The sequence below is a fragment of the Chelmon rostratus genome, chromosome 3 (genome assembly GCF_017976325.1).
Source record: "Chelmon rostratus isolate fCheRos1 chromosome 3, fCheRos1.pri, whole genome shotgun sequence".
NCBI lineage: Eukaryota > Metazoa > Chordata > Actinopteri > Chaetodontiformes > Chaetodontidae > Chelmon > Chelmon rostratus.
The window spans coordinates 12,331,414-12,344,121 of NC_055660.1; the positions used below are offsets into that span (position 1 = coordinate 12,331,414).

The window sequence follows — 12,708 nt, forward strand, 5'->3', positions numbered from 1 at the left end:
ATTCATTCAGAATGCCAGTGTGTGCTTTCATCACAGATACTTTACTCATGCTTGTAAGTAAATACTTTGATTTGCTATATGAAAAAGAAATCTGCAGATTTGAACTATAGTTGATGAGAAAAAAAAAATCACCAACTCCCTTAACCAGTTGTGTCAGTTGTGGCGATACTGCCACCTAGAGGGGTTTGCTGGGAATGTTGATAGAGACAGATGATAGAGATGCTTGACATGTGGTAATCCTGGTGCTTTGGTGCACGTCCATTTGTGGGTGTTTTTTCTGACTGATGCTGATTTTGTGTTTTCATTATTAACCCTGCTTGCGTTCCTTCAGGGGCGAGTACTTGGTGTACGATAGAGAGGAGGTTAAAGCTCAGAAGCGGGAGTGGAAGAAGTACGATTTCCACTACGACAACGTGGCTTGGGCCCTGCTCACCCTCTTCACTGTCTCCACTGGAGAGGGGTGGCCGCAGTGAGTGGCGCACACACACATAGACACATACACACACCTCTTAACATAATAGATTCTCCAATTAGAGACCCTACCCACAAGTTGTTGTTACTGGGGCTGCATAAATGTGTGTAACTACATGTAATTGTATGGGTTTTAAACCATAAACCATAAATGTGAAGCTGCAACAAACAGCCTGTGGATTAATGATGCATTTCCTGTAACCAGTTAACCTTACTTGGGAATTTCTGTATATTTAATGGCACAGCAGTACACAACTAATATTGATTGAAACATCACATTTACACAGATTTGAGTGGAATTTGCTGTTATTTAATAGTCAGATAAAACACATACTAATACTAATGCACACATTAAAGTTGATGTGACCACAAACCTTCCAGAACCCATAACTAATTTTTAATGCTAATTTCATTTCTCTGTTCCTGTCGCAGGGTGTTAAAGCACTCAGTGGACTCCACCTATGAGAATCAGGGCCCTAGCCCAGGTTACAGGATGGAAATGTCCATCTTTTACGTGGTGTACTTCGTTGTCTTCCCCTTCTTCTTCGTAAACATCTTTGTGGCTCTCATCATCATCACCTTCCAGGAACAGGGGGATAAGATGATGGAGGACTATAGCTTAGAAAAGAATGAGGTGAATTTTTAGATGGTTAGGATTTATTTTTGGAAGCTTCTTAAAGAGTTAGGACCAAAGTAATTGTCACTCTTCTTTCCTGTCCTTTCCTTTTCTTTCCTTTCCTCTACAGAGAGCGTGTATAGATTTTGCCATCAACGCCAGGCCTCTGACTCGCCACATGCCGAAGAATAAACTCAGCTTCCAGTATCGCATGTGGCAGTTTGTGGTGTCTCCACCCTTCGAGTACAGCATCATGGCTCTGATTGCGCTCAACACCATCGTCCTCATGATGAAGGTACGAGCATTCACACAAACAGCAGATTTACGGAGCAGTTTTGCATCTTTTACATCATTGTTTTGCTTTTATGGCTCGCAGATTTACTCTTTTTATTCACTCTCACCAACCCTTTTCAACAAAATATTCATTTAAACACACTGTACGCTACCCTCTTAGCACTAAATAGCAAGAGCTAAAGAGCCAGATATGTTCCTCAGGACTTGGTGGAGACCAAAACAAAGCTAAAAAGAGAGTTAATGAATGTTAAAGTTGTTTTGTGACAGCTGGGTCTGTAAATAGATTACTGTTTGCTAACACGTTAGCCATATCTACTCAACAAGGGCTTACTATGTGATGTCGATCGTAGCTTGTGGAGTTGTGACAAAAACTGATTAATGTATCTTTAAATTAAAGGCTAATGTCCTGGTTCAAAACTGGCAACCACATACTAATTTTTTCAAACTGTTGTCATTATCCAACATTTTTTTAATAATTAGAAAATAAATAAATATTACTAATTACTCCTGATATAACTGTTTTATTTCAATATAGCAAGTTTTGTTTTGATTTAATACTGAAGTAATCATTGTGTGAGGAAGAGAGTTCTGTCACTATGTTGAGTTGGCAAAATAAAAAATTTGAATAAGAGAAAAAGGTGTTGACAGGTAAGTATACTGAAATCATTGCATGTTTATTAAGATAACAACACGTGGTCAAAGAACAAGATGCATGTTTTTGATATTAAGAAATGTATGTCAAAAACGTGGCTTTCCAGAGACTTTGATGAGCTCATTCTTGCATCTTATCTTACATTTTTTAATTCCTAATCTGGCAGAATAGAAACCCTGTCTTTGTCTGCTGCCTGGTGATGATTTAGCATATTTTCCAGCTCCTTGCTTGGACTCACCATCAGCTTTCCATGACACTGGCACGGATGCATTCTCCTATTGCTTCTTCTTCAATTCTGAGAGGATGAGGTTGAATACTGTGATCACAAAACAGTGTTAAAAGAGATACAGACCCAAATGATTCAGCTGTGTGGTGGAGGCACAAGCTGCCCTCATAAACCAAGCTTTCTGTCTGGGAGTGAAGTCTGCTGCAAGATCTCTGCACTTTGCACACTTTTTACTTCTGCATGTACAGTTCTCATCCTTTTTTCTTTCTTTTTTTGTATCTCTAGTTTGACGGTGCTTCAACAACGTATGATGAAGTCCTGAAGAACCTTAACATTGTGTTTACCACCTTCTTCTTCATGGAATCAGTTCTCAAGATCATTGCTTTCGGCCCTCTGGTAAGGCTGAACACCACATCCATAAAAACAGCCACAAACACGCAGCACCAACACACATATATACACAGACATGCACATATTCCCTATCTAGGTTGACCCAGTCTATATGCCTCAGTGTTTCATCCTATTATTCATTCATAAAGTGGGTTATTTTGGTAGACAGATTTAGAGCATGTTCTTCCTGTCCCTGAAAATCCCAGAGCACACCGTGTTGCACAGCAGTCACGCTATCAGCCTCCTTCCATGCTGTCTCCGCTGTGACAGCGCCACTGTTGGCCAGGGGCGCATCCCTTGCTGCCCCCTGGCTGCAGTTCTGGGAGGATGCCACTGGCTGTTGTTACTCTATCTTCTCACTGGGTTAATGGCTCTCACCTTTCTTTCTTTCCCAACAGAATTACTTCAGAGATGCCTGGAACATTTTTGATTTTGTCTCCGTCCTTGGAAGCATCACTGACATATTAGTGACAGAGCTATGGGTAAGTGCTGTTGACTGTTTGGACGAGATGGCGCTTGTTGGCTTCAGCCGAACATTAGCTGATGAATTGTCACATGGAACTAGTTCAGCGGATTAAACATACAAGATATAAAGTGGTTCTTAGTGAGTGTTAGAGTTGCTGGTAGGTGGATTTTGTTACTTTTTAACAGAGTTTAAAAGTTTCCCCCTTTTTATTCTTTTTATGCCAAGCTTTGCTCACTATTGATCTTTTAATTTAACTCTTGAAGAAAGCGAATAAATGTAGTAGTATAGATTAATTTGTCATGCTAAAGAGATTAACAAAGACACTAACATTAACTAGTTCTACCTTGCAAACACCCAGTGGTGTGTGTGTGTCTGTATGCTGTCCTTACATCAGTCTATGGCACGTTTCATTCCACAATCCAGAAAAAGTGAGAAAAGATAAAAGTCTGGATTGGTGTGCAGCATTCCTTCAATCACCAAATGATTAAAAATTCCACGTTCAGATTACAGGACATGTGCTTAAATGCAACTGAAGACATATGGACTATGATGTTTTGGGTTAAATTGCAATTTACCAATCACAGATTTTGCCTTTAATTAACTGTTGTGTGTAAGAACATTCATGTTAATCTCACTAACTGATTTTGTTTGTATGCCAATCAGCATGTGTGTGTTTTATACTGTACAAACTTTATACTTTATAATTAATTAATATGATTAGACGGCTCAGTATCGGTTGAATTCTATAGCAATTTCAGCCCCTCTCTGTTGTCCGGCTGCTTTATGTTTTTTACCTTACACGAAACAGAGATTTGGATTTTGCGTAACAAAATCTCTCTGACTCCTACTGCAGTCTAATTCACTCTGACTATATTAGGCATCCTCTGACCAGACAGAAGGTGCTAAATTTGCATCTTAGCTGTCTGAACAGACGTTAATTGGCATCAGCGCTGTTGTCAATGGTGAACTGATCATTTCAGACATCTGATTGATTCTCTGTCAGCTTGTAGCAGCTAACCTGCAGGTTGAGCACATCTGATCTTTGCACAAGCTAACTCATCAAGTGAGATCTCGCGTTAGTGTTGGTTAGTATTCAGACGTTGACGGAGATAGTTTAGCTTAACTAAGATGGCTCTATCTTGTTGTAGTACTAAAGACTAAGTTTCCCCAAAACTGAACCAAAACCTGCCTGATAAGACCAGTTTCTTTGACTCTTACTCTTCTGACTGACAGCAGCAAATAGGGGACAAACTAAATAAGCAGAGAAGAAGACTCACTAGGCTGAAGCCAAGACAAGCCTGTGGTCTCTAGACTTTCAACAGCTTCTGACTTAAGGGAACCACATAGCTTATAACTGCATACAGAGAACAGTCTCTGTCATGTAAGTACAGGACAGGCAGTTCACAACTGACTTTCCTAATTTCCAAACTGGCAACAACCTCTATAAACATTAAACGGTTAAAGCAGAAAGAAATCAGAGAATCAAAATTAACAATTTTAATATGTTATTGTGAGGACTTATTGCATGAACATTGCAAAAGCCTCTCTACTTTAATAGCTTAACATAAAATACTTTAACATAGCAAAATTAGATGACTTTGTAGGGGGACCAGAGCCCCTTCATGGACCAGTTTGGAAAAAATTCTCTCCATATCCACTGCTGACGGAACAGAATGAGAGAGTATAACGCGGTTTTCTGGCATCAGGAGGGGTTGAACACATGGTATCTCAGGACGCTCAGTACCTGTTGTTGTTAACTTGAAGTTGTGTTTCAGTGCCTTTTTGATGACACCCGTAATGATTCTGTCTTCCTCTTCTATCTCTTTACATGCTTTCTTTAAACCTCTCTACTTTGTTGGCTCCCTACGGCCCTCCCACTCCCTCCTCCTCTGATAAAATCCATCCAATCAAAATGCACTATGAAATCCTTCATCGTGTTCTCCATCCGTGCTGCGCCATGACATGTGGTGGTGGTGCTGTGATGATGATGATGATGATGATGATGATAATGATGGTGGTGGTGGTGGTGGTGGTGTGCGTTTCGCCCCATGCCCCTGCCCAATAAAACACATAACCAACCCTCCCCCAAAAAATGTCTCTCACCCACTCACAATGTACTACAACTTACCAAAAAAAAAAAAAAAAACACCTCCCTCCCCATTCATCTTTCTACATCTCCGCACATGTAGAATCTGGTTGGTTTGTAATTTATCTCTCAAAGCTTTCTGCTGCATCCTCATTGGTCATGCGTACCCCCGACCCATTCCTGACCCCCAGTCACCTGCTGCCCCTTGACCAGTCTTAACCCTTGACCCCAGTGCATGCGCTTCCTGGATGATGACCTTTAAAACTCTTTGTATGTGATGGCGTAGAGAATTCATTATTAATGTGATATATGTTTATGTAACAGTACTACAAAACTTTAGAAAATATTTAAGTTCAGATACGGTACAATATTTACTTAATCTGTACACAATGCAAGGAAAAGGGTCCTGGTCCAGCAAATGTTCCAGCTAGATTAATGATAAAGAACTGGGGATGCAAATCTTAGCTGCTTACCTGTTATACAAGCTGCTGGGGACAGTTTTTAGAAGGTGTGCTGGATCTGGATCAGTGTGCAGTTTGATGCTGTTGCCATCTTTCTGTTGCCTTCTTTTTTTACCCACAGCATCTGTGGGAGTTAGTGCCAATCATCTCAAAGATCACTTTTAATTAAACAAGTTGATGCCATTTGATATTCAATTCATAGCCTTTGCAACAGTATGCATATTTGTGCTATCATGATAAATTAGCGGCAGGTATTTCGCTCTTGTTCATTTTCTAACACAAACTGAGGCAAATTGAAAAACATAAAATCTCACACTCTTCATGCAACTAAATAAGTGAATGTGTGAATCAGTTTACGATGTGCTCGGCCCCACTGGCCCCTACGGGTCTGCATGTAGGCCAGTTCTTTCCTCAAAGAGTATGCTGCCATGCCAAACCATGCCTGCACTGAGGCTGCTTGCTAGTCCCTCCTCCTTCCTCTCCCTCCTCGCCCTCTTCATCTTCCTCTTCCTGCCTTGCCTGTCAACCACACAATGCCATGGCCTCACCAGGGAGTTTGGGCACTGCACATTACATTATTCTGTGACACTGTGAAGAACCACCAGCAAAAATCTGCAAATAATTGGGCTGAATCCATGTCGAGAACATAGCGTCTTATTGTTTAAGGGCATTTTCACGCTTGGTGTAGATAGCTTGTACTCAGCTTTGTTTCTTCAGTCGTCTAGCAGAGGGGGTCATTAAGTGTCACTCCAGACCATTGATAGATTTTGCAGCAGGTATTCTCAACAACACTATTCGTCATGCCAGTTGAGTGTTTTTCAAGGCTTGCAAACATCAGGAATAGTATATTCTTTCCTTCATTGTTTTTTATGCTGGCACTTTTGTCACAAAACCATGCAACTATGGATCAGGACCAGTCAGAAGGGGTGTGGCATGTCACAATGCAATTCAAGCATCCTAAAAATATCAGCACAAAGATTCCTGTTGCGCCCCACAAGGTACGACGCTAACGTGTCATTTAGACCTGTAACACTGTCCACGGACGACATTTAGTGTGCAACAGCACCAGGGCATGATCAAAGCAGACACCGTTTTATGGTAGACCAGTTTTCTGGTCTGAATTCCATAACAGCACTTTGTCAAGCATGCCGAACTCTCCAGACCTGAAGAAAAAAAAACAAACATCCAAGCTTCAACCCACATGTGAAAATGCACCAGTTTTATCCAACTCAGATACACTATGGCTGCTGTTCTCTGAGATGAGATTGATTGATTCCTTTATTTCGAACATGTAAAAAAACAAACAAAGAAAGAGCAAACAGACAAAAAGTGATAAGAATAAAGAAGAAAAAAAAGTCACCTTCTTCAGTTCATGCTGATCTCAGATTACATGAGCGAAAGGGAGTAGGAAGAAGTGTAAAAAAAAAACAAAAAAAACCTGTCCCTGAATTTTTTAAGAGTTAGGTGTCATAGGTGTCACAGACAACCCTAAGCCACGCTCTTTGGTGTGTAGTGTATGTATGTGTGTATGTGTGCGTGTGTGTGTGTGTGGTTGACAGGCACAGAGCACTGTGCTCCATCTTGTGTGGCCTGCTTGCCCCCCAGAGATCAGTGCATTTGGTTTTCTTAAAAATAAAAAGCCTTCTGCTGTACCAGATTGGATGATGACCTTTAGACTCTTTGAGTTATGATTTTCCTTATTTCCTCTCTTTTTCCTTTTTTTGTCTTTTCTTTGTCTTTTAACCTTTTTTTCTGTCTTTCTTTCATTTATACTTGTATCTACTCAGAGCCATTATTTTTGCAGTTGGTTACGTTTTGTTGGGTTTGATTCCCTCCCCTCTCTCTGTGTCCTCTCTTTCTTCCGCTGTTGTTTATGGGTTTTTGCGTTTGGTAGAGGGAGGCTGTGCTGGTGTCGTGTGTTTGGCGAAGCTGACTGTGTCCTCCCTCTGTGCTGTAGAATAACTTCATCAACTTGAGCTTCCTGAGGCTGTTCAGAGCAGCTCGTCTCATCAAGCTGCTCAGACAGGGAGAGACCATCCGCATCCTGCTGTGGACCTTCGTCCAGTCCTTCAAGGTTCTCGCATTTACAGATTCACACATAATGCACATGTACTCAGAATACATGCAACAACTCTTACAAATACTTCCTCTCTCTTCATGGTCTCTCCTAGGCTCTGCCATATGTGTGCCTGCTCATTGCCATGCTCTTCTTCATCTATGCCATCATTGGCATGCAGGTGAGTACTACCTATCTGCCCATTTGAATTTTGAATTTCGTATGTGTTTGGATTTTTACATGATGTTTAGGATTTACTGTGATAAGATAAGATAAGATAAGATAAGATAAGATAAGATAAGATAAGATAAAACATTATTTATCCCCAGCGGGGGAAATTTGGGCATTACAGCAGCATGTGATAGCAGCAGGAAGAAAAAAAGCAGCAGAGATAAAGAACATTTGAAAAAAAAAAGTAAATTTGCTGAGAAATAATTAAATGTAGATGAACATTTTAAATTCGTACTGCACTCCTGTTACTGTATTGTTTCAACGTTACCATCAGAGCGGTAAATCCACAGTAATGTTTTTTTCCTTTTTGCGGTTCTTTTTCCACGGTTTGTGTGTGTAGTTGTTTGGGAATCTGGCCCTAGACGAGGAGAGAGAAGGAGCCATCAATGAGCACAATAACTTCAGAACCTTCATCATGGCCCTAATGCTGCTCTTCAGGTGATTCTTTTAGCTTCTCTTTCACGACTGTTTGCTCACACGGGCCTCTGCCCACCCACAGGAGGACTGGTTTTCATTTCATTTTGCCGACTCTTTCATCTTGTGTGTTTCCCGTCGTGCAGGAGCGCAACGGGCGAGGCGTGGCATGAGATCATGTTGGCTTGCCTGGGTGGTAAGGAGTGTGACCGGGCTTCAGGGAACACAGGACCTGAATGTGGCAGCACTTTCGCCTACACCTACTTTGTCTCCTTCATCTTCCTCTGCTCTTTCCTGGTGAGAAAAATTACGTCAAAATGTGAATTTTGGTGTTTGTTTTTTTTAATATTAGATCCAATGTTTTCTCCTTGCCAGAAAACAACACATTTTTGTTGGTTGCTACATCACAAACCAGTGGGCGCACATGAAAACCTCAAGTTAATAATATTAGATGTTTCTCAATGACAATAAACTCAAGAAACAGTTCTCTAAGCCCAATTTAACATCTGTCTTACATCTGAAATCCATGATCCCTGATTTTTATCAGTGTTTGATTATTAAACCTTGACAAGACAAACTTGGTTCCAGATGCTGAATCTGTTTGTGGCCGTCATCATGGACAACTTTGAGTACTTAACCAGAGACTCGTCTATCCTGGGGCCGCATCACCTGGACGAGTACGTAAGGATATGGGCCGAGTACGACCCTGCCGCCTGGTGAGTGAAACACACACACACACGTATGCTACATGCTGTAGAAATCATACAAATACAAAGGCGGAAATGCACACACGAAGAAGCAAATATACAGACATGCAGACTGTATTGTTTGAAGAAGACACAAAGCGCTGATGTGTAACATAAAGCTAATTTAGCAAACATTAGGTGTGCATGCACACGTTTGGACAGTCTCTGAATGTAAAGTTTCTCTTAACCCCTGACTTTCTCTCCCGTCCCAAAACGGAGCAAAGACTGGTCTCATCCAACAAGTGTTATGATGAAACAGGATCTACATCAAGTGATGATCTACATCACACATGATGTTGAACAGTGGGTTAGTTGAAGCTGGCCCGTCTGAGCAAAGAGTTATCCAGCTTTCTCCCTGTCTCTAACTTTTCTGCCTTCTTTCTCAAATTGCACAATTTGTGCACAGCTGAATGTAACCCTCTCCTCTTCCTCTTCTCCCCTCTGTAATGAGTGTGTGGGCATGCAGGAGAGTACACCTCTTTCTCAGTGTAAATAAATGCTCTCTCCTATTTCTTGCCTTTCTCTTCTTTATCATCCTTCTCTACTCTCTTTATTTCTTTCTCTCTATCTGTATTCTATGTGTTCCCTCACCTAACCTCCCCTCCTTGTATTTTTCTTGCAGCGGGCGCATACATTATAAGGATATGTACAGTTTATTGCGAGTTATCTCCCCTCCCCTGGGCCTTGGCAAGAAATGCCCACATAGGGTGGCCTGCAAGGTTTGGACCAAACCCCTAAAGCACAAACTTAAACGCAACCTGCTCGCCTTTAAGAGACTGGAATGAATGTCGCTCTTTATCACTTTTAAAACAAATTCTTTCCTACTTCAACTTTGTATTTCATTTGGTTTGATTTTTTTGGGTTTGCATTATTCAGTTGTTTTAATCCCATTTCACCATTGACTCATTTTGGGTGGGGGTTTCTGTTGTATATGCATTCTGACATGACAATGAGAATGTTTGGGACAATGCAGAAATGCACACACACACACTCTTGTACACACTCGCACACACACACACCAATAGTGGTGTGTGAAGCATGAGGTGGTGCACTGCACTCGCTATTGTCTTCTGACTGAACGCTGGGAAAATGATACTGATGTGTTCACTTTTAATTCAGTATTACGTATGTAAACACTAGAGTCTAGACTCCAGTCAGCCATTGTCTTTTATTTCTGCTTGCTGTCTAATTTTGCCTGGGCAGAAAATGGTCGAGCAATGTGCATTGTTCTTGTTTGAGTTGGGGTTTGGGTAAGCGAGGTAGGGTTACTGTAGTACAGAGACATAGCAGAGAGGGCTTGGTCTGAATACTGTCACCATGCTAACCTTCGGAGCTGTTAGCTCGGCCAGTGTTTTCCAGCCTCGTGTCATCAAGGCTCAAGAGTTTGCAGGCTTTGATAATGTCACCCGCACAGCGAATCCGCTGATAAACCCAAACCAGCTGGTACCAGCTGCTGTTGTGGTTGATCAGAACAAAAAACTGCAGATTCTTGTGCCTTCATGGCACATGTTTGTGAACCACTGTGCTAAGCATTAGTCTATAATTTAATTGAAAATCTTAAAGCCACTTTGTGTAGATGTTTTATGCGATTTAAAATCTTATCCCGATGGCTGATTTGTAGAAGAATGAAACAATCCTCGTGAAACAGTGCGCTGAAAGTCAGTGTTTTAAAATACTACTCATAGTGGCTTTAAGGTTTCAAGGTATCAGAATGACTTTTGGGCCTGTTACAAGCTCTTCATAAAGAATGCACACAACAATGCAAAGGGCAATGCAATCGGTGTCTCTTTCGCAATAATATATTTCATAAGTCCAACATTTGTGACACATTGCTAAAACCTGCAGCAATATCAAGATACTAAAGTGAACAACCACTAGTGAAGAAGTTATTTTCTATAAAAACAAATCAAATATAGAATTTGTCTCAACCCACAGGGATCTACTGTAGCTTACATCGTATTTTGCAAATGCTCTTTTGTGTACAATAAAACCACGCATTCCTTCTCTCTGACCATTTTTATGGTAAATACTCCAGTCCCACATGGCAATGATGTTACTTCCCCTGTGCAGTGCGCGCAGTATGTAAGCAGAGAGCTTGGTTATCACACATGCTTGTGTTGGCACATCTTGAGTGGAGAATGTAACAGGCCTTACGGTAACAGCTTATAGTCACTGTTACCTGAAATACTGTAATAATATAGCCAAACCTGCTCTGTTTGTGGCTCTGGTGTATGGGGAAAGAAGGAAAGGGGCAGGGTGTGTGTGTGGTTTGGGGCAGGGACACCGGATATAAAATGGTCTTGTGTCCACCAGGTACCTCTTGATAGCTTCCTGTGTTGACAGATGCTCATGGGATCGAAGAATTAAAGAACCTTTTTACGGTGCTGCAGTCTTTGGCTTAGATGTAAGAAGAGGTTAAAGGCTCAGTTCATCCAGATCATAAAAAAAACAACATTTTACAACTGAACTCTGGTGATATCTAGCTATGCATGTAGTTTCAGTTATATATGCAGAGATCTGGAGACCTTGGGTCTGTATCAGTACCCACATGCTATGTTTGTGAGTATTTATATTTATGTGCATTTATATAGTAGTATTGCATGTATATAAACTGCTAGAGGCCCTCATGTGGCTTGAACAATATTACATGGTTCAAGTGAGCTCGGCTTTGTATGTTTTATTTAATTTCCACATAATGAACAAAAAAGTACAGTTACGATCACATGACTGCAAAAAACAAATGCATAGGAGATTAAGAACCTGGGAGGAGCAATACAATGATTATCTAGAACCACATAGGTTTGCTTTCTGTTATCTAATTCTATTGTAATCATATGCACTGTTAAAAACCCACAGCGTCTGCCGCTGGCTGCAGATTTGTGGTGCTGCGTGTTCACACAAGGCAACAGTGTGATTCCTCAAGAAGCATCTTTTCATTGTCTGCGCTATTGGTTGTGCTTTGCTGTGATTGCTTCAGCTGTTGCAGACCAGCGACACTTTAATGTGTATTCGCTTTCAGTGTGAATCAGAATAGCAGGTGGGCTTGCAGACATCCACACCTTCCAAGGGTCTAAGACTGCATTTGTCGCAGCACTTACATGATTAGAGAAGGGCCCATTGAGTCTGTTCCCAGTGAGGTCTGTAGATTATCCTGAATAACTGGGACACTGTTTCAACACTGTGAGCACCATAAACTAAATTCCATTCCCCTCCACTGTAATTATAGTGTAGACAGAAATGTCATACATCTCAAACCTAAGACACATAAATATGAAACTATCTGCATAGCTAGATACCAGAAGAGGTCAGTGACAAAACATATTTTTGTGATGAGGGTGATCAGACCAGAAAAGCCAAGACCTTGCTTTTAGCACTGTTGGGGTATCCCATCCCTTCCTGTCATCATCGGGGGGGGCTCCCATGAACATCTGGAGGCACAGCTGTGAGCAGAGCTTCCTGGTAGACACGCAGCCTCAGTAACGGACTGCATTGACTTGTCATTGTGACTCACTCCGATCTCTGCAGCGGTGCTTTTCTTTGCCTGCTAGAAGCTCCGCTGCCAGTTCTATCCGAGCGGCGAAAGAGGGCAAAGATCGAAA

General features: G+C 41.3%; 1 protein-coding gene across 1 annotated transcript in view; it reads left to right on the forward strand.

Annotated features, from left to right (window-relative positions):
• The window catches only part of cacna1ab (calcium channel, voltage-dependent, P/Q type, alpha 1A subunit, b), a 153,011-nt gene that overhangs the window by 109,833 nt on the left and 30,470 nt on the right, over window positions 1-12,708 (forward strand). The window contains 11 exon segments of the mRNA XM_041933435.1: window positions 332-469; window positions 904-1,105; window positions 1,218-1,382; window positions 2,545-2,655; window positions 3,048-3,131; window positions 7,620-7,736; window positions 7,834-7,899; window positions 8,290-8,387; window positions 8,510-8,660; window positions 8,952-9,079; window positions 9,732-9,828. Of these exon segments, the coding sequence (XP_041789369.1) occupies window positions 332-469; window positions 904-1,105; window positions 1,218-1,382; window positions 2,545-2,655; window positions 3,048-3,131; window positions 7,620-7,736; window positions 7,834-7,899; window positions 8,290-8,387; window positions 8,510-8,660; window positions 8,952-9,079; window positions 9,732-9,828 (1,357 nt within the window).